The sequence below is a fragment of the Mobula birostris genome, chromosome 9 (assembly GCF_030028105.1).
Source record: "Mobula birostris isolate sMobBir1 chromosome 9, sMobBir1.hap1, whole genome shotgun sequence".
NCBI lineage: Eukaryota > Metazoa > Chordata > Chondrichthyes > Myliobatiformes > Myliobatidae > Mobula > Mobula birostris.
The window spans coordinates 142,472,198-142,494,906 of NC_092378.1; the positions used below are offsets into that span (position 1 = coordinate 142,472,198).

General features: G+C 43.1%; 1 protein-coding gene across 7 annotated transcripts in view; it reads left to right on the top strand.

Annotated features, from left to right (window-relative positions):
* Positions 1-760: 760 nt before the first annotated feature.
* The window catches only part of acsm3 (acyl-CoA synthetase medium chain family member 3), a 47,039-nt gene continuing 25,090 nt past the window's right edge, over positions 761-22,709 (top strand). The window contains exons 1-7 of one of the 7 annotated variants that reach the window (XM_072269014.1): positions 761-1,113; positions 7,892-8,156; positions 8,770-8,980; positions 10,610-10,817; positions 14,088-14,231; positions 16,583-16,739; positions 19,317-19,396. In XM_072269014.1, coding sequence (XP_072125115.1) covers positions 1,064-1,113; positions 7,892-8,156; positions 8,770-8,980; positions 10,610-10,817; positions 14,088-14,231; positions 16,583-16,739; positions 19,317-19,396 — 1,115 coding nt within the window. In that variant the 5' untranslated portion in view covers positions 761-1,063. Of the gene's footprint in view, positions 1,118-7,891; positions 8,157-8,769; positions 8,981-10,609; positions 10,818-14,087; positions 14,232-16,582; positions 16,740-19,316; positions 19,397-22,709 lie in introns of all 7 variants that reach the window. The other 6 variants (XM_072269012.1, XM_072269011.1, XM_072269008.1 and 3 more) reach the window with 6 other exon arrangements.

Sequence of the window (22,709 nt, forward strand, 5' to 3'; positions counted from 1 at the left end):
AGCCTACAGTACTTCTAGTCACCTTACAGTTCTGTAATGCATGAATTGTATAATCAGAGCATTCTTCTTTGTCTTCTAAGCCCATCATCTCTCCTGGGTAAAGGCTGCTGATAGCAGCTCATCAGAATCCTCTGTCCTGGGCGAGTCTTTCGCATTCTCCCAGGTATAGCCGATCTTCTTGGTGTATCCTTCCTTTCCCAGGGATGAGGTCTTTGGATCTGTAGCTCTGGGCTTTTATGGGATGGGGTTGCTAGCCCCATGCCCAACCCTCCTCCTTTCACATTTGGGTTTGAGACTGTCCATGACGGAATTATAATCAGAGTATACTTAAAATATCTTTTGATAGCTTGTTTCTGAATTATTGACCAAGCCATCCACGTTCTGCATATAGGTGAGGAAATTTCTCAGAATGATTTCCGAACATGTTTCATTCTGGTGGATACCACTGTGCTAGTCCAAAGAGCAGTTGGCTGTCTGGTTAAAATTCAACAGTATTGCATTATGCACATGAATACTGTGCAGAGTTATAGCATAACTAGGACATTGGCCTTAGTAAAGCTGTCTAATCATCAAAAGCAGATTTCATTTAAACATTTATTGATTGAACAATTATTTGCTGAACTGGGATAGCAATCATTAAAAGATACAGAAAGGGAATTGTACAGAGATTTTATGCTTTTATTCATTTCATTATTTAAACTCTTGCTCACTTAAATAGATTCAAGAGCACCACAACCTTGACAGTGTTTGGAGGCTTGCGTGTCTCAATGACCTGGAGAGCTATGTTGGCTGGAGTCGGGGATTTATGCTTTGGCTCTTGATAGGGTCACCCATGCCAAAAAGGTCAAAGGGTAGAGGCGTCCACTGGTCCTCCAGATTTGGGGGTTCAGCTCAGGGCTAACAATCCTGACCGAGAAAACAAAGCTTACAGAAACAGAAGTAAAGAATCCTTCTACATATGTGCATGAAAGCATTCCTGAGTCTCCACCTGGGACTTGCATGACTGATAGTAGTGAAGACTGAGCTACTTACATGATAAAGGAGGCACTGAACACTGCCACAGATGGAAGACCTTCATTGCTGGCCTAAGTGCCAGCGTGTAACGGGGAGTAGGTAGGTAGGTCATTTAAATGTGGCCTGATTGTTCATATAATACACTAATAATAAATTTACTAATCCAGATTCATAAGCTACTGGTTAAAAATTTGGAGCACTTGATCCAACAGGCATATAAATGAAGAGTCTAGGTAAAGATTGGAAGTGGAAAGAAAAGTTTCACTCAGCAACAGACAGCAGGAATTATATGTTAAATCCATAATAATAGCACAGTTATCCATCATATTTTGTGTGACTGGGTAATTAGGATACCTAGAGGTTGCCAAATTTTCTTCAGATACCTGAAGTGTAAAAGAGGAGGCGAGAGTAGATATTGGACCACTAGGAAATGATGCTGGAGGGGTAGAGTGGGGGACTATAAATGGCAGATGAACTGAATAAGTATATTGCATCAGTCTTCACTGTGGAAGACACTAGTAGTATGCTGGAAGTTCAAGTGTGTCAGGGCAAAAGTGTGTGAAGTTGCCAAAGCCAGAGAGAAGATTCTTGGGAAACTGAATTGTCTGAAGGTAGATAAGTCACCCGGACCAGTTGGAGTACACCCCAGGGTTCTGAAGAAGAGGTGGATGAAGAGATTGTGGAGGGATTAGTAGTGATCTTTCAAGAATCAATTGTTTCTGACACGGTTCCGGAGGAATGGAAAATTGCAAATGTCACTCTACTCTTCAAGAAGGGAGAGAGGCCAAAGAAAGGAAATTATAACCAAACTAGTCTGACCTCAGTGGTTGGGAAGATGTTGAAGTCTATTGTTAATTATGTGGTTTTGGGTTACTTGGAGGCACATGATAAAATAGGCTGTAGTTAGCATTGTTCCCTTAAGGGGAAGTCTTGCCTGACTAATCTATTGGAATTCTTTGAAGAAATAACACGTAGGATAGACAAAGGTGGTGAATGTTGTGTACAGTACTTGGATTTTCAGAAGGCCTTTGACAAGCTGCCACACAGGAGGCTGCTTAACAAGTTAAAAGCTCATGGTATTACAAGAAAGATACAAGAATGGATAGAGCCTTGGCTGATTGGCAGGAGGCAGAGTGGGAATGAAGGGATCCTTTTCTGATTGGCTGCCGGTGACTAGTGGTGTTCCACAGGGGCTGTGTTGGGCACTGTAGGTCAATGACTTGGATGATGGAATTGATGGCTTTGTGGCCAAGTGTGAACAATATGAAGATAAGTGGAGGAGCAGTTTTGAGGAAGTAAAGTGGCTACAGAAGGATTTGGACAGATTAGGAGAATGGCCAAAGTGGTAGATGGAATTCAGTATTGGGAAGTATATGGTCATGCACCTTGGTAGAAGAAATAAAAGCGTAGACTATTTTCTAAATGGAGAGAAAATTCAAAAATCTGAGGTGCAAAAGGACTTGGGAGTCCTCATCAAGATTCCCTAAAGGTTAACTTGGAAGTTGAGTCAGTGATGAGAAAGGCATTCATTACAAGAGGACTAGAATATAAAAACAAGGAATATAATACTAAGGCTTTATAAAGCACTGGTGAGGTCTCACCTGGAGAACTGTGAACCATTCTGGGCCCCTTATCTATGAAAAGATGTGCTGACATTGGAGAGGATTCAAAGGAGGTTCGTGAAAATTATGCCGGAATTGAAAGGCTTATCATATGAGAAGCGTTTGAGGCCTGGGCCTCTACTCACTGGAATTCAAAAGAATTAGGGGTGGCCTCATTGAAACCAATCAAATGTTGGAAGGCCTCAATAGAGTGGATGTGGAGAGGATGTTTCCTATGGTGGAGGAGTCTAAAACCAGAGGACACAGCCTCAAAATAGAGGGGCATCCTTTTAGGATGGAGATAAGGAGGAAATCCTTTAGCCAGAGAGTGATGAATCTGTGGAATTTGTTGCCACAGACAGCTGGGGAGACCAAGTTATTGGGCATCTTTAAGGCAGAAGTTGACAGGTTCTTGATTAGTCAGGGCATGAAGGGATATGGGGAGAAGGCAGATGATTGGAGCTGAGAAGGAAAATAGATCAATCATGATGAAATAGCAGAGCAGACTTGATGGGCCAAATAGCATAATTCTGCTCCTATATCTTATGGTCTTAAAGTCATGCCCATTTTAGAATCTATCTGTTCACCCCGGCCTTCCAGGGTGAGGGGCACGTGTCACAAAGTACTCTGTCTTTGAATTGTTCGACGTGGTTCTTCCAAGTAATCTATGCTCAAGTGGCAGGAAAATAAAATAGACATAAGACAATTCAGGTACAATTCTAAATTTATTGCTTTCACTGTTAATGGAAACATTCCAATTTAGGTGGTAGAAAATTTAACGTACTAACGATCGCAAGATCCTACACCTACGGACTCTAGAGCCGGTCGGCCCCAACGCTAGCAGGCATAAACTTCAGATTGCGGCCCCTGCCACTGATCTCAGCGGCTCCAACACCTCAGGGCATATTCAAAACCCGGACTCCAGCAACGACCATGGACACCTTCACAGCGATTGCGCAACCACCAACTGCGACGCCAGCCTTGAACTCCAGGCCGGGTCTTTATGTGCTGCTGTTGTGACTCCCTTCTCCCCTTCCCCCACCAATACTCTGCAGCCCCGTCTCCTTCAGATCCTGTCTTCAGCTCCTGGGTCCTCAGAGGCTCCATCTTCCTCTCAGCCCAACCCTCCCCTCTCCATTGACACCCTCAGCCTCCCCCCTCCCCCCTCTGATCCCAGCTCTCAAGATTCCAGCCTTGAACTCCAGGCCGGGTCGTTATGTGCTGCTGTTGTGACTCCCGTCTCCCCTTCCCCCACCACCACTCCACGGCCCCGTCTTCCTCAGATCCCACCGTCCACTCCTGGGCCCTTGGAGGCTCCATCTTCCTCTCACCCCAACCCTCCCCTCTCCATTGACACCCCCAGCCTCCCCCCTCCCCCCTCTGATCCCAGCTCTCATCCGTGCCGGGTCTTTACCATCCCCTCCGACCTTCAACTGTCGGAGGCAGAACGCTCTGTCCTCAGTAAGGGCCTCACTTCGCCCACACCTCAGCGAGTTCCATGTTCGCCACGATGCGGAACTTTTCTTCCGCCGTCTCCGTCTCCGAGCCTACTTCTTCGGCAAGGACTCTTCCACCCCCACCGATGACCCCTTCTCCCGTCTTCAACCCTCCTCTTCTTCATGGACACCCCACTCTGGTCTTCTGCCTGCTCTGGATCTCTTTATCGCTAATTGCCAACGGGACATCAACCGTCTCGACTTCACCGCACCTTGTCCCCATTCCAACCTCACTCCTTCCGAACGCTCTGCTCTCCACTCCCTCCGCACTAATCCTAACCTTATTATTAAACCCGCCGATAAGGGGGGTGCTGTTGTAGTCTGGCGTACTGACCTCTACCTTGCCGAGGCACAGCGACAACTCGCGGATACCTCCTCTTATTTACCCCTCGATCGTGACCCCACTAAGGAGCACCAGGCCATTGTCTCCCACACCATCACCGACTTTATCCACTCAGGGGATCTCCCATCCACTACTACCAACCTTATAGTTCCCACACCCCGCACTTCCCGTTTCTACCTCCTACCCAAGATCCACAAACCTGCCTGTCCTGGCCGACCTATTGTCTCAGCTTGCTCCTGCCCCACCGAACACATTTCTGCATACCTCGACACTGTTTTATCACCCCTTGTTCAATCCCTTCCGACCTATGTTCGTGACACTTCTCACGCTCTTAAACTTTTCAATGATTTTAAGTTCCCTGGCCCCCACCGCTTTATTTTCACCATGGATGTCCAGTCCTTATATACTTCCATCCCCCATCAGGAAGGTCTTAAAGCTCTACGCTTCTTTTTGGATTCCAGACCTAATCAGTTCCCCTCTACCACCACTCTGCTCCGTCTAGCGGAATTAGTCCTTACTCTTAATAATTTCTCCTTTGGCTCCTCCCACTTCCTCCAAACTAAAGGTGTAGCTATGGGCACCCGTCCTAGCTATGCCTGCCTTTTTGTTGGGTTTGTGGAACAATCTATGTTCCGTGCCTATTCTGGTATCTGTCCCCCACTTTTCCTTCGCTACATCGATGACTGCATTGGCGCTGCTTCCTGCACGCATGCAGAACTCGTTGACTTTATTAACTTTGCCTCCAACTTTCACCCTGCCCTCAAGTTTACCTGGTCCATTTCCGACACCTCCCTCCCCTTTCTAGATCTTTCTGTCTCTGTCTCTGGAGACAGCTTATCCACTGATGTCTACTATAAGCCTACTGACTCTCACAGCTATTCCTCTTCTCACCCTGTCTCTTGCAAAAACGCCATCCCCTTCTCGCAATTCCTCTGTCTCCGCCGCATCTGCTCTCAGGATGAGGCTTTTCATTCTAGGACGAGGGAGATGTCTTCCTTTTTTAAAGAAAGGGGCTTCCCTTCCTCCACTATCAACTCTGCTCTTAAACGCATCTCCCCCTTTTCACGTACATCTGCTCCCACTCCATCCTCTCGCCACCCCACTAGGAATAGGGTTCCCCTGGTCCTCACCTACCACCCCACCAGCCTCCGGGTCCAACATATTATTCTCCGTAACTTCCGCCACCTCCAACGGGATCCCACCACTAAGCACATCTTTTCCTCCCCCCCCCCTCTGCATTCCGCAGGGATTGCTCCCTACACAACTCCCTTGTCCATTCGTCCCCCCCATCCCTCCCCACTGATCTCCCTCCTGGCACTTATCCGTGTAAGCGGAACAAGTGCTACACATGCCCTTACACTTCCTCCCTTACCACCATTCAGGGCCCCAAACAGTCCTTCCAGGTGAGGCAACACTTCACCTGTGAGTCGACTGGGGTGATATACTGCATCCGGTGCTCCCAATGTGGCCTTTTATATATTGGCAAGACCCGACGCAGACTGGGAGACCGCTTTGCTGAACATCTACGCTCTGTCTGCCAGAGAAAGCAGGATCTCCCAGTGGCCACACATTTTAATTCCACATCCCATTCCCATTCTGACATGTCCATCCACGGCCTCCTCTACTGTAAAGATGAAGCCACATTCAGGTTGGAGGAACAACACCTTATATTCCGTCTGGGTAGCCTCCAACCTGATGGCATGAACATCGACTTCTCTAACTTCCGCTAAGGCCCCGCCTCCCCCTCGTACCCCATCTGTTACTCATTTTTATGCACACATTCTTTCTCTCACTCTCCTTTTTCTCCCTCTGTCCCTCTGAATATACCTCTTGCCCATCCTCTGGGTCCCCCCCCCCCTTGTCTTTCTTCCCGGACCTCCTGTCCCATGATCCTCTCGTATCCCCTTTTGCCTATCACCTGTCCAGCTCTTGGCTCCATCCCTCCCCCTCCTGTCTTCTCCTACCATTTTGGATCTCCCCCTCCCCCTCCAACTTCCAAATCCCTTACTCACTCTTCCTTCAGTTAGTCCTGACGAAGGGTCTCGGCCTGAAACGTCGACTGCACCTCTTCCTACAGATGCTGCCTGGCCTGCTGCGTTCACCAGCAACTTTGATGTGTGTTGCTTGTACTAACGATCTGTTATTATATAATTTTTACAGCAGTTGTAGACTTTCTTTTCTTATGTTATAGAATATTAGAGCAAGGCCCATCACGTTCTATGCCGGGCACAGCATCCTCCCTGTTAGTATCAGTTGCCCACATTCAGCTCATGACCCTCCAAGTCCTTTCCCTCTGTATACCTATCCAAATGCTTCAAATATAGGGATTCTTTTTTTAATGAAACAAGGTGTACCACCAGTTATAGTCTTCTGACTATACTGCCTTAATTGTTTCATTATATTTTCTGAATGTATTCCTTTGAGGTCAGTTGCAGAAATTAAATGTCAAATTTGTTGTCTTGGTTGTGACAAAGCATGTCTTAACATACCTTGGTGATTTGATCACATGGAGCGTCATCCTAACACCCATTCCTGATCTTTAAACAGCCTCCAAAGACCAACTAGTATGCATTTTTTTTTGCTATTGTCTGAACATTGGTCATGTTTATGTTCAACAAAGGATACTCAAGCAGCGTGATTTGTGCTGCAGGTTATGGCGAGAAGGCAGGAGAATGTGGCAGTGAGAGAAAACTAAATCAGCGGAGCAGAACTTGATGGGCTGAATGGCCTAATTCTAGTCCTATGTCTCATGGTGTTATAGTCTTTATTTTTCTTAAAACCCTGAAATTAGGCTCTGGCATTTCTTTTATCATTATTGCACCATTTAGTCCATATGCTCATTGCTTGCTTACTATAGGAGATACGTCTCTACCAAAGGAGGTGTAAAGCACTTCTTCCCTCCGCCAGCCTGCAGATCACCCTTGGGTAAGTTGTAAGTTGTAGCACGTGCTTAGCAACCCCCCACCCAAAATCAGGGTCACGTGAAGCCATGGGAACAGGTGGTGGATGGTCATAGGAGCAGCTGGTGCTCATCACAAGTGACCACTGACTCCAGGCAGACAATCTCTGAACAGTATAGATAATGGCTGGGGTCACCCGCCTCATAAAGACACTGCCCAGAAGAAGGCAATGGCGAACTACTTATGTAGAAAAGCATGCCAGGAGCAATCATGGTCAAAGACCATGTTCGGCCACTTCGTTCAACACTACACATAATGATGACAATGATATTCAGTACTTGAGAAAAACAAGTTAGAGTCCAAATGCCTCGTGACTGGAATTTGAATTTGAGTACGTAACAAAACATTGTAACTCAGTGACCCAATTTGATTTAATAATTAATGTAGTTACCTCGTTCATGGTCTGTATTCCTCTACGTTATGTATCATTGCTGTATGTCTGTCTTTATTGTGTGTTTGACTCTCTTTTCTCCCAAGATACAGGATGAACATCCTATTTGTTCCATTTCGCGTGCTGAAGCTACCAGTAGGAAGTGTCAATTCATCCTACCTGCCTAATTGCAATCGAGGAGCTTTTGGGATACCAAAGACGCATGTAAGACTATTCTTCTCAGGTAATAAGAAGAGTAAACCTAAAAACATCACAGACTATGAATCGATGAGGCAAGAGTACAAACCACAAGTGCCAGAATACTTCAATTTTGCAAATGATGTCCTTGATAAATGGAGTGACGTGGAAAAGGTAATGACAGTTCATTTTTAGGTGCCAAATCGGTAATGTGTGATTTAAAATTTAAATATTCTATGGATTCAACAATATGTTTCAATTATATTTAAATATTTTAAAATTATATTCTTTTTTTAAAGGTTTGATAAGTTTAGTTAAACTTTATGACGTGACAACCAGTAGAGGTAGCCGCCCAGCGGTGCAGTCGGACTTCGAGGCGAGTCGTCCCGGGTTTGAAACCGACCGCCTCCTTGCACGCTTTCCTTCCATGCTGGGTTGAGCATCACGCTAAAGAAATGGCAAGGTTGCCTCCTGACATGCCACAAGGTCGCAACAACCAGTAGAGGAGATAAAATGATTTTCCTAATTTACAAGAAGTTACAAAAACACGAATTATTTTAAATCCAGTTAAAAAAAACACAGACATTAGAAATATGGCATGTTGCTGCAGAGAATTTGCAATACAAAATTCAAATTATTGCAGTGCCAATAATTAGCAAGCTTGTTTGAAGAATATGTTTCTGAAAAACTAAATTGATTATGATGTTTACATTGGGAAAGCATTGTGATGTGCTCTTAATCAGATAACCTTAAGATTTTACTTTTGCATTGCTATTTCTGCTGATAGAGTGGAAGCAGAGGTTCAAACCCTGCTTTGTGGTGGCTGAATCAAAGAGGACAAGAAGTGAAATGGAGCTTCCAGGACCTTTCTCTTTACTCCAAAAAGGTGGCCAATATCTTATCTGATGCATGCAATCTTCAATTAACTGATCGAGTTATTGTTATCCTGCCTGTCATTCCAGAATGGTGGCTGTTGAATGCAGCATGCATGAGAACAGGTAAGAACATTAAACTGAACAGTGCAATGAGACACACTTGGTGGGCATTTTATCAGGTACATCTGTACACCACCTTGTTAATGCGTTAATGTAAATATTTAATCAGTCAAATCATGTGGCAACACCTCAATGCATAAAAGCATGCAGACAAGGTCAAGAGGTTCAGCTGTTGTTCAGACCAAGCATCGGAATAGGGAAGAACTGTGATCTAAGTGACTTGGACCGTGGAATGATTGTTGGTTCCAGACAGGGTGATTTGAATATCTAAAAAAGCTGCTAATCCCCTGGGATTTTCACACACAAGTCTCTAGAATCTACAGAGAATGGTGCAATATAAAAAATCCATTGAGTGCAGTTCTATGGGTGAAAATGCCTTGTTAATGAGCGGGCTCAGAAGAGAATGGCCAGATTCGTTCAAACGGACAGGAAAGCGGCAGTAACTCAAATAACCAAACGTTGTAACAGTGATGTGCAGAAGAACATCTCAATGTAAAATGCATCGAACCTCGAAGTCGATGGGCTGCAGCAGCAGAAGGCTACATCAGTTCCCACTCCTGTATCTAATAAAGTGGCCTCTGAGTGTATGTTTAATTTTTAGACATTTTTGCTGCATTAAGGCTGATTCATTTGAACATTCTATGATCATTAGTAAACATCTCTACCTCTGACCTTATAATTGAGGTAAGGTCATTGATGAAGAACCTACTTTGTGAATGAAAGGAAGGTAGCAGCAAAAGTTGCCACTTCAGTGAGTTTCACTCACCCTGGGAGCAGTACAGGAAAAAATTCCGTAACTTTATTCAATTAGTCATGTCTACTGCTCTGACTCTCTGAGCTTTAGCTCCCAAATGTAACTAATATTGCTGAATACCAATATCGAGGAACAGTGTCTCGTTGAACCGTATCTGTGTATGTCTTGAATGATAATTACACTTGATTTGATTTGAATATGCCCAGCATTGTAGTATGAAGGGTTAACACTATCGGCTGGTAGGAAGCTGCCGCCACCACATTAGTTATCGATTGACCCATTCGAAGAACACTGCAACCCTTTCGTTCTGGTGCCATGGTACCAGCTTCTGGCATGGACGTACCACTAATATATACTATATATGTTCTCACTCTCGCTGGGTCACCGTGGAATTGTGTGAACAGGGCCGCGGAAAGTTTGGAGGTGTGCTGCACATAGGTGGCCTGGGTGAACACTTTACCTAATTCCCTGCAACAAGCAATATTAGGTTCACGGATTTGGTAAAGGGGATACAAAATACCAACTATGGGTAAACTGTTAACCACTTATCAACAAAACAAAGGCAAACTAAAATATTCACTACAACTTTCAAGTTACTCAAATGTTTATCTTAAGTGTTCACCCAGTAACTCTGATCTCAAACCTCCACTGCCGTGCAGGTATACCCACTCATGGGGAAGGATTCGGGAGTAAACCCCAAGGGGAAAAAGCCAGAGCTGGAGTCCCTAAGGCAGCCTTATGTTGAGTTCAAATTTCCAACTTGTATCACATTTTGTTTTCATAAATCCTGTCAAATGTGAGCTTTCAATTCATTCCAGTTTAGTTTTAGTTCCTAACTGCAAATATTTAGGCAGCTTGTTTTTTTGTTCTTCTCCAAGGTACTGTACTGATCCCCGGAACAAGCCAGCTAACTACCGAAGACATTTTATACAGGCTGCAGGCATCCAATGCAAAATGTATCATTACAAATGACGTACTGGCAGATTCAGTAGAGGCAGTGATGTCCAAGTGCCCATCTCTCAAAGCAAAGATGATCATATCACATAAATACAGAAAAGGATGGCTGAATTTCCATGATCTTTACCGGTTAGTACTTGTATGAATCCATTCTAAAATGATTGATGCTGCAGCACCTCAGAAGAAATGTATTTCAAATATATGTATAAATATTAGCTATTTTCAGAAAGTTTAATCAATCATTTTAGTACAAAGAATAACAAACATTCTACTAATTATACAGCATGAATTATTTGTCAAGTAGTTTTAATGGATTGGAATACCAGTATGCATTAAATGGGGCTGAAAGCCTGTCTGTGTGGGAGTGGATGGGAAGGTGGGAAAAGGGGCTTGTTTTGCAGTTTTTGATTTGTTGTCTTGTTGTTATTTGCTTGTGTTCTTCTGCTGAACATGGTGGGCATGCAATGTTGGTGCCAGAATGAATGGCGACACTTGTGGGCTGCCCCCAGCGCATCCTCAGATTATATTGGTTGTTAAGGCAAATGACACATTTCACTGTATGTTTTGATGTACCTATGACATATAAATCTGAATCCATTACTTCATATTTAACAGTTTCATAGTTTCTTACAACATTTGATAAATCAAGTCTATACTGGCACTCAAGTCTCCTTCCCCCACTTATTTCCCTGGCAGCCTACTCTGTTCTATATGCCTACCAACATTCACTAACACACAGCAGCTAATTAACCTACCAACAACATTCAGGGGGATTCCATGTAGTCATAGTGAGTCTGGGGTCAGGACTGAACTTGGGATACTGGAACTATGGGACATAAAATTGCCAAGTGTACTGTAGATCATACAAAATACATACAGTACCTATGTCATCATTTTTAGCACAAGCCATGTCAATTTTACACATGACGAAAACTTTCCAAAGGACGCTTAAACTGGTCCCAGCACCATAACGCACAATTGTGAGGGAGTCTAAATCTGCCTATCCCTAGAGTTTGCGGTAACTTTATCACATCATTCTGACAGTCTGCCAGTCTGCAGCAGTTCATCACAGATTCACAATTAAGAATTAGAAGTAGCTGATAGTTCTCCAAGTGGTGACTAGAACCTGAGTCTCACAATATCATTCATGTAAATCATAATTATTGACAGAAATTTCAAAAGCGGGTTGCTCCTGTGCTTTTATTAAACCAGAAAGTGCCGCTTGGATTTGCCATATTTAAACATTTAGTCCTCAGCTTCATGACCCCAGCATAATGCAATCAATAACATTTACCTTGGTGGAGTAATGTAAAGCTCGCCATACCACATACTTATCAGAATCAGGTTTAATGTCACTGGCATAGGTCATGAAATTTGTTGTTATGCAGCAGCAGTACATTACAATTTAATTTAACACATAGTAAATTAATTAATTTAATTAACTATAAATAAATTAAATAAGTAGTGCAAAATGTAGTGAGATAGTGTACGTGGGTTCAACGTCCATTCAGGAACGTCTGACGGCAAAGGAGAAGAAGCCATTCCTGAATCATTGAGAGTGTGCCTTCAGGTTCTGGTACCTCTTCCCTGGTGGTAGCAATGAGAAGAGAGCATGACCTGACATCCGATTTCTAAATGGACATTGAACCCATGAATACTATCTCAAGTTCCTTTTAATTTGTTTTGTTTTTGCCCTACTTTTTTAATTTAACTATTTAATATATATACACACCTACTGTATTTCACAGTTTTTTTCTATATTACCATGTATTGCATTGAACATAGACAGGTATATGGAGGAATCTAAGGTGGGGGCTTATATGGGAGGCAGGGTTTGAGGGTCGGCACAACATTGTGGGCCGAAGGGCCTGTATTGTGCTGTACTATTCTATGTTCTATGTTGAACTGCTGCCACTAAGTTAACAAATTTCACGACATGTGCTGGTGCTATTAAACCTGATTCTGATATCTGCTCATATACAAACGGTACCTGTTGCAAACTCCATAATGTTATTGAGATCCACTCTGCTTCAGATCATCTGCAGTTCTAACCTTCATACGTGCCTTAGTTACTTCTGCATTTGACCATTCCTGTGCACCTTTCCATCCACTACACAAGATTATGCTCTCCAGAAACTTTGGTCTTGATATTTGAATGCTCGACAGTTCACTTCCATATCTGTGCTTCTCTGATTCTAACCTCTTGGGCACACCAGACTTTAATCACTGCAGCTTTGCAACTCAAGTTCCAGTTTAATTGTCATTCAACCATACATGAATATCCATGATACAGCCAAATGAAACAGCATTTCTCTGAGGCCAAGGTACAAAATACAGTACCAACAGTCATATACAGCACAAGGTACATATAGCACATATAATTACAACAGCAGTAAACATACAGTCACACAAAAAATATATAGCCCAAGTACCTTAGTGTCAAGTCTTGTAGATAGATGGTGCATGGGATGTTGTTGGCAAGAATAAGCTTGCATCCATCCAATCACTACATGCTAATGCAGCCGCAAAAGAACACAATCCAGCTTGTCTTCCACTGTGCGAACACTGGAGAGCAGCACGGATGGAAGGGGTCAGCCCCCAACCCAGCATAGACACTTGGCACACCTCACTGCCTGCACCGTCTCTTCCCCTGTGCAGCTGCAACAGGCAACCCCACAGCATGAGGCCTGGTCCACGCCACAACCAAGGCCACGCAGCTCCCCCACCACCAACCTCACCAATGAACCAGTGAACCAGACTTGCAGTGCTCTGCATTACCAACATCCAACGGGGTCTGGCAGTCATAAGGAAAATGTCAAAGACAATTACTTGCACCATTGTTAGACTGTCCACCACCTCCATGCACTGACTTGACATCTTCCTGCAGCAGGTGACAACACAGACCACAACTAGTCAAGCTTCTCTGCTATCAAGCAACTCGCTGATGGGGTACACCTACTGCAGTACTTGGTGTTCTTAATATGCATCAGTACCTTACAGTTGTGACAAAAGACATGAAGGAAGAACAATTATACCTTTGATTGGACCCTGAGAGGACACTGTGATCATGTGTACCCCATCTTGCCGCTGGATTGCATTGTTCCATAGCTTTAGAGTCCAGTTCTCTAAACATCTACCTATCACTCTTCCTTTAAAATGCTCCTTCCAGCATATAAGTCTTTGATCAAATTTTCCTTATCTGTCCTACTAACAACTTCTGTGGCTTAATACCAGTTTCTGTTCCATTATATTGTGTTGCAGAACATGGGGACATCTGATTATTTTAAAAAGAATTCATTAGAGATGTTGTTATTGTTTGACAAGTGAAAGTACCTCACTGTTGGATTTTCAGAATGAAAAGTTACAGGTTTGACAAGAGTCTGAATTCTTTCTCTTAAGAAATGCATCCTCTGACCACAAATGTGCAAAGACCAAGAGTTTCGATCCATTGATTATTTTCTTTACCAGCGGAACCACAGGTGCTCCTAAGATGGCTCTTCACACACATTCCGGTTTTGGTATAGGCTTGACAGTGGCTGCAAGGTCAGAAAATAAAATTGTGTACCATTAATCTGGAGAATGTTTAATAAGCAATGTAAAATCTGAAACCTATGAGCTAGAATGTTTTTTTAAATGTTAGAGCTTTATTAAAGCTTAAGCCTGAATGATTAATTCTAAATGTGTTGTTGCAGCAAATAATAGGTTCACTATTTTTCTTATAGTCCTTGTCTAGCCTCCCTTGTCTCTCCAATTACCGTGTTACCACACAATGTTAATTCTCTCATAAAGCATGAGATTTTTCTTGCAAGATTCAAGAAAGTGACAGTGACTAATTATGAAACCCGCTACTGTCAAATCTGAACCTAGACTCACCTAGCTTCTATCTATGTGCATTTTGGTAGAATTTAAGGATGCTATTCAGAAGGGAAACATTAGTTTTGTTTTAATCCTTTTATCTCACTCCTTGTTCTCACTGGACTAGTTCCTGAGGATTGGAGGGTGGCTAATGTAACCCTGCTTTTTAAAAAAGGAGGGAGAGAGAAACCTGGGAATTATAGACCGGTAAGCCTGACATCGGTGGTGGGGAAAATGCTAGAGTCAATTATGAAAGACGTGATAACAGCACATTTGGAAAGCGGTGAAATCATCGGACGATGTCAGCATGGATTTGTGAAAGAAAAATCATGTCTGACGAATCTCATACAATTTTTTGAGGATGTAACTAGTAGAGTGGATGAGGAGAAGCAGTGGATATGATATATTTGGATTTTCAAAAGGCTTTTGGCAAGGTTCCACACAGGAGATTAGTGTGCAAACTTAAAGCACACAGTATTGTGGGTATGGAATTGATGTGGATAGAGAATTGGTTGGCAGACAGGAAGCAAAGAGTGGGAATAAACGGGACCTTTTCAGAATGGCAGGCGGTGACTAGTGGGGTACCGCAAGGCTCAGTGCTGGGACCCCTGTTGTTTACAATATATATTAATGACTTAGAAGAGGGAATTAAATGTAGCATCTCCAAGTGTGCGGATGACACGGAGCTGGGCGACAGTGTTAGCTGTGAGGAGGATGCTAAGAGGATGCAGGGTGACTTGGATAGGTTAGGTGAGTGGGCAAATTCATGGCAGATGCAATTTAATGTGGATAAATGTGAGGTTATCCACTTTGGTGGCAAGAACAGGAAAACAGATTATTATCTGAATGGTGGCCGATTCGGAAAAGGAGAGGTGCAACAAGACCTGGGTGTCATTGTACACCAGTCATTGAAAGTGGGCATGCAGGTACAGCAGGCAGTGAAAAAGGCGAATGGTATGCTGGCATTCATAGCAAGAGGATTCGAGTACAGGAGCAGGGAGGTACTACTGCAGTTGGACAAGACCTTGGTGAGACCACACCTGGACTGCACCTCTTCCTAGAGATGCTGCCTGGCCTGCTGCGTTCACCAGCAACTTTTATGTGTGTTGCTTGAATTTCCAGCATCTGCAGAATTCCTGTTGTCTGGAGTATTGTGTGCAGTTTTGGTCCCCTAAGCTGAGGAAAGACATTCTTGCCATAGAGGGAGTACAAAGGAGGTTCACCAGATTGATTCCTAGGATGGCAGGACTTTCATATGATGAAAGACTGGATCAACTAGGCTTATACGCTCTAGAATTTAGAAGATTGAGGGGGGATTTTATTGAAACATATAAAATTATAAAGGGATTGGACAGGCTAGATGCAGGAAGATTGTTCCCAATGTTGGGGAATTCCAGAACGAGGGGTCACAGTTTGAGGATAAAGGGGAAGCCTTTTAGGACCGAGATTAGGAAAAACTTCTTCACACAGAGAGTGGTGAATCTGTGGAATTCTCTGCCACAGGAAACAGTTGTGGCCAGTTCATTGGCTATATTTAAGAGGGAGTTAAATATGGCCCTTGTGGCTAAAGGGATCAGGGGGTATGGAGAGAAGGCAGGTACAGGGTTCTGAGTTGGATGATCAGCCATGATCGTACTGAATGGCGGTGCAGGCTCGAAGGGCCAAATGGCCTACTCCTGTACCTATTTTCTATGTTTCTGCACCCATGTAGTGACCACAAGATCACTAATATCAAAATTGCTATTGGGTATCAACTACTTATTAAGCTCAAAAATTGAAACTGATATCTTCCTGGTCATTATAGTTCAATACTGTTATTTCATATTTCACTTGAAATGGTTCTTCAAGTAATTAAGAAGGTTCAAAGAACATTATCAAAGAACAGCAACATGATCATCAAACACCCACCCATGCAAAAAAAAATCACGCATTGGCAACAAGAGCATCAAACCCATCCCCAACCCCCAAGCTAGATTTCCAAAATATGTTTTATTACAATCAAGTGGCAAAAGGTTGACTACAGTGATGCCCTCTACCAGGTACTGGTTGGACCTCACAACTTCAGATGTGATGTGGAATACCTCAGATACTGGCTGGGCAAAGTCCTTGTGGAACAATGTCTTTACACCATGGATCCAAGGATCTTGTGTTTTTGCCTTGAGCATGCGTCGGTTTAATCCAGAACAAGTTTTGCAAGTAAGAAGCTATATCCTACCATTTCCTTTATCTCTGGAGAGAGATTAAAATAGAATAGTTATATGTTAGAATAATCTCCGCTGGAGGTGTGGATCATTGAGTAAATCTGTTGGCTAATCCACAACTGGCTGTTTTCCATCGGCATCCAAATGAAGTATTCCTTTGTATACTCTGATTGCAGTACACATGACTGACTTCATTAGTTCTTATTTAAAGCTATGATGCTGCCAAGCATTCCCTCTCATTACCTTCATTGATTAAGCTTCCTCCTCTTTGAAACAGACGTCTATTTTCCACTGAAAGGATCATAATGCTCCGTAAACTGTAGTTTGTCAATGTTTGAATACCACTCAAACATTGGTCATTGTGATACCTTTCCCACGTTTGTTAAGTGGAATATTTGAGGAAGTTTTCCTTTTCTTATTTAATTATTTCCTGATCTCATCTATAGACGTGCTCTCCCTATTTTGCAATTTCTCTGCTCTAACTTATATCAATACTATTCTGCTCCTTGCTCTGAGCTACACCTCATATTCCATCTAGGTAGCCCCCAACCCGATGGCATGAACATTGATTCTTCCACCTTGCAGTAATTTTAATCCCCTCCCCCTTCCCTCTTTTTCAATTCCCCAGTCTGGCATCTTACCTCTTTTCCACACCAGCCTATCACCTCCCCCAGTGTCCCTCCTCCCTCCTTTTCTCCCATAGTCCAGTCTCCTCTCTCATCAGATTCCTCCTTCACCAGCCCCTTTTACCTTTTCTACTTGTCACCTCCCAGCTCCCTACCTCTACCCATCCCACCTGGCTTCACTCATCACCTTCTGGCTTGTACTCCTTTCCCTCCCCCACCTTCTTATTCTGGCCTCTTCCCCCTTCCATGCCCCCGCCACTCTTTTTCCAGTCTTGATGAAGGGTTTTGACCCAAAACATCAACTGTTCAATGACTTCCATAGATGCTGCCTGACCTGCTAAGTTCCTCCAGCATTTTGTGTGTGTTGCTCTTGATAAACGTTCAGCATTTTTTTAAATATACAAAGATAGGTGCCTTAAATAAGATATGCTATTTGGTGTCCTGTGATGTTTAATGGATCCTGATGTGCTGACAATATAAAATTAGTTCCACTTCTATGCACGATTTACACATAAAAGAGTTGCAACTCCAGTAGATAATGATAACATTCCAGGTTAAATCGCACCTTCAGTGAAGTTGGACCAGGTACTTCAGAATCATCTCTTAAAACTGAGTTTTAAAACAGATATATGTGATGGAGCTTCACTCTGACCAGCTCCATTATATCAAATATTTATGACCTGCTCATGTACTGTATGATGGCATAGGCTTGGAATTCAGGAACAAGATCTTTCCAAGTCAAGAATAACAATCCTGGTACAGGACTTCCATTTTGAAATTTAAAAAAATAAAGTATGTTTGTTTTTAAACTCTTTTATTTATTTAGTTACTTGCTGGGATACAGGGTGAAATAGGCCATTTGAGCTATGGTGACAGTAACCCCAGCCTAATCATAGGACAATTTACAATGACCAATTAGCCTACCAACCGGTACATCTTTGGACTGTGGTAGGAAACCCAGGCACGCGGAGGTAATCCATGCTCTCATGGGGAGAAAATACAAACTCCTTACAGGCAGTGGCAAGAATTGAACCCCGGTCACTAGTACTGTAAAGCATTGTGCTAAACACTACACTGCTGTTTCCCGGCAAGAATAACTCAGCTATTTATTAGCAGTTTTGTGTACAGTCCTGCCTGAGGCCAAATGCTTCATCACCAGACTTCACTAACAAGCACCAAGACCTACCCTGGCAGGCGGAGAGAGGGGCCCTTCCAGTCAGATCCCTCCTGTATGCCCGTGGCATCATCTCCACAACCCGCTGCCCACAGGAGGACTGCAGTGGGGACAAATTGGTGGCCCTGCTCTTTGTATACTGTGGGTGGAGAAGGTGTGGAGGAAGATGAACAGGCTTGTATCATGTTTCATCTGCAGCAGCTGTGTAACAGAGGACTTTCTGAATTACAGGCTGTTCCCAGGGAGTGCACACGGGGACAAACATCAGGTGCTGCTGGCAGATCATCAACTTGGTGACAGACGCACTTTGGTCGGCCCGAAACTTAATGACCTACCAGCACGTCGAGATGTCCGTAGCAAAATGCTGCCGACTGGCACATTCTCGGCTGCAGGAGTACGGGTTGAAAGACGCACTGAAACATGGTGCAGCTACTGTAAGGGTTCATTGGGGAAGGACCATGATTCAGGGTTTTTTCTCCCGCTGCAGAGCGAGGGGCTGCATGGGGGTGGGAGAGGAAGCCCCTCAATTACGGTTACATTGCCTTCATACGAAACCCCAGAGTGAAACATGAGTGGCAGGAGTATCTTACACTGTATGGAAAGTATTGACAATGTCTGTAAAGAATGTAGAGTTTTTGAACAGTTTATTCTTGTAAATAATTTTATTTTGCTAAAATAAACTTGTTCCTTAAAGACTGATTTTCTGCAAGTGCTTTGCTTTTGCTCTTTGTTCTGGATGGTAATTTCTTTTTCTTAAATGTTCCTTTCCTAGATTTTATCCAAGCATCCAATAACGACCTTCTGTTCTACACCAACTGTATATCGCATGCTTATACAGAGTGATCTCAGCAAGTACTATACTTTAAAATATTTTTGCTTCTTTTCTTATCTGTTTCTGCAAAACGTCGTTCAATTTTTTAACCAATTCCTATTTTGTTATCAATAGTTTTGTGTGTTTTGAAGATGAAGATTCACCAAAGACTGTGGATCAGAATTCGTATACAAGTAAATGACAGGCATAAAGCTAATGTTATAAGAAATACTTCCAGCTCATTCTTCAGAAAGCAAACAAAATATCCACGGATGCTGACATCAAAAATAGAAACTGAAGATGCTGGGAATATTCAGCTTGTTATGCAGCATCTATAGAGAGGGGAAAAAAGTTTGTGTTTCAGGTTGAAAATCATTGGTCAGAAATGGGCACATTTAGGAAACAAATGTTTTAAGTTACAGAGAAGGTGAAAGGATGGAGGGAATAAAGGAATATCTGAGCGAAGATGGATCATCATCATTATTATGTGCTGTGTCATACGACATGGGTTATTATGGTCTATGACCATGATCGTCCTTGGAAATTTTTTTCTACAGAAGTGGTTTGCCATTGCCTTCTTCTGGGCAGTGTCTTTACAAGATGGGTGACTCCAGCCATTATCAATACTTTTCAGAGATTGATAATGTCTGTCTGGCATCAGTGGTCACGTAACCAGGAATTGTGAAATGCAGCAGCTGCTCATACGACCATCCACCACCCACCCTCATGGGTTTGCATGACCCTGATTGGGGGGGGGGGGGGGGTGGCTAAACAGATGCTACACCTTGTCCAAGGGTGACTTGCAGGCTAGCAGAGGGAAGAAATGCCTTACATCTCCTTTGGTAGAGACATATCTCCACCCCACCGTACTAAAGGATGGACCGGGAGAGGGCACAGAAGGCTTTTTGCTGTTCCTTTTTCACACCTTGGGTGGCATTTTTGCCATTTCCTTAGCATCTGTCTTTTTTTTTAACAAGGCCGAGTTGCTCAACCCAGTACAAATGGAAAGCGTTCAAGGGGCAAGCCAGATTCAAGTCCTGGGCCATTCGCCTCGAAGTCCACTGTTGACGCCACTTCACCATCAGTCGGCTATAGAAGGCTTTTTAAAGACTGCAAGTTTCTCTGAAGGAGGTGTAAATGGAGGAAGAAGAGGAGGGAGAGAAATAAAAAAGCAAAGCATGAGATATAGAAACTTTATCCTGAAATATTAATTCCATTTTTGTTCCCTCCATAAATGTTAAATGTTTGTAGTTTTTTTTTATTTCTAATACATCCTGAGGTTATACAAATTAGTTTAGTTAAACATGTAGGAAAGGATTCACAAAGAGTACAGTATTTCTAAAATAAAGCAAAAACTTTATTTATTTTTATATATTGAGATACAGTGTGGATTAGGCCTCTCTGGCCCTTTGAGCCACACCACACAACAACTCTATTTAATCCTAGCCTAATCACGGGACAATTTACAATGACCGATTAACCTACTAACTGGTACATCTTTGGACTGTGGGAGGAAACCAGAAACCCAGAGGAAACCCACATAATCACGGGGAGAATGTACAAGCTCATTACAGGCAGCAATGGGATCTCCTTTAGGTCATTTGGCAATCTAAATATCTGTCATATGAATAAGTATTCCTGACAATTAAATGTTATTTACTATGAATTTAGATGTTCATATTTTTATGGAATCTCTAACTGGTATTTTGAAAGAGTGTTCAGTGATACAGCTTGAAACAGGCCCTTTGGCCCAAATCATCCTACTGATCAAGTTGTCTGTGTTTGACCCATATCCTTGTAAACCTTTCCAATTCATGCACCTGCCCAAATGTCTTTTAAATGTCGTAGTTGTACCCATCGCTTGCAGCTCATTCCATATACCAGCCTCCTTTTGTGTGGAAAAAGTTGCCCTTCAGGTCCTTTCTAAATTTTTCCCCTTTCACCTTAAGCCTATGCCCAGTAGTTTTAGTCTCCTGTACCTTGGGAGAAGTGATGTGACCATTCACCTTATCTATACCCCTTTTGATTTTATGTATCTCTATCAGCCTCCTGCATTCCAGGGAAAAGTCCCAGCCTATCCAGCCTCCCCATAGAACTCAAGTGCTCATAACATCCTTGTGAATCTTTTCCACACCATCTCCAGCTTAATTACATATGTCTGGGCAATCGGAACTGCACACAATACTAGTGTGGTCTCACCATCAACTTGCACAGTTGCAACATGACATCCTAGTTCCTGCACAAAAAAAAATGAACTGGTGGAAGAATTTGATACGTCAGGTAGCATCTGTGCAGGGAAATGGACAGTCAACTTTTCAGATTGAGATCCTTCATCTTTCCAGCACCTGTATCTCCTGTACTCAATGACCAATGAAGGCCAGTATGCTAAGCTTCTTCACCACCATGTCTACCTGCATCTCCACTATATACCTGTACCACTAGGTCTCTCTGTTTGACATCACTCGCAGGAACCTACGACTTACCATGTAAGTCCTACCCTGGTTTAACTTACAAAAGTGCAACACCTCACACTTGTCCATGTTAAATTCAATCCACCATTCTTTACCCACTTCCCCAGTTGATCTAAATGTTTTTGTATTCTTAGATAACCATCCCTGCCCTCCATGATATCACCAATTTTGATGTCATCTGCTAACTTACTAACCATCCAACTACAGTCTCATCCAAATTGTTAATGTACAAACGTAGATAACAAACAAACATGAACTCAGTACTGATTCTCTGCAGCGCATCATTAGTCACTGGCATAATCTGGAAAACAACTTTGCACTACCACTCTCTAACTCCCGCCACCAAGCCATTTGTCTCCAGTTGGCTAGTTTACCCTGGATCCAATGTGATCTAACCTTCTGGACCAGCCTGCCATGAGGGACCTTTCCCAAGACCTTGCTAAAGTCCATGTAGACAACATCCACTGCCCTGCCCTCATCAATACTCCTCATCAACTCTTCAAAAAATGTAATCAAATCTGTGCAACAAGGCCATGCTAAATACAGTATTCCTAATCAGAAACCTTGTCAAATGCAGGAAATCCTGAGCCTCATACTCCCCTCCAGTGACTTTCTCGATACTGATGTTAGGTTCACCAGCCTGTTGTTCCTGGTTCATACTTGCAGCCTTTCTTACATAAAGGCACATTTGCCACCCTCCAGTCTTCCAGTGCCTTACATGTGGCTAAAGATGATGCAAATATCCCTTCCAGGACCTCTGCAGTTTCTTGCCTAGCTTCCCACAATGTCCTACAATACAGTTAGTCAGGCCTTATGGAGTTATCCACCTCACTATCCTCTTTTGTATCATGGATATGTTCCAAGACATCGCTATTCATTTCCC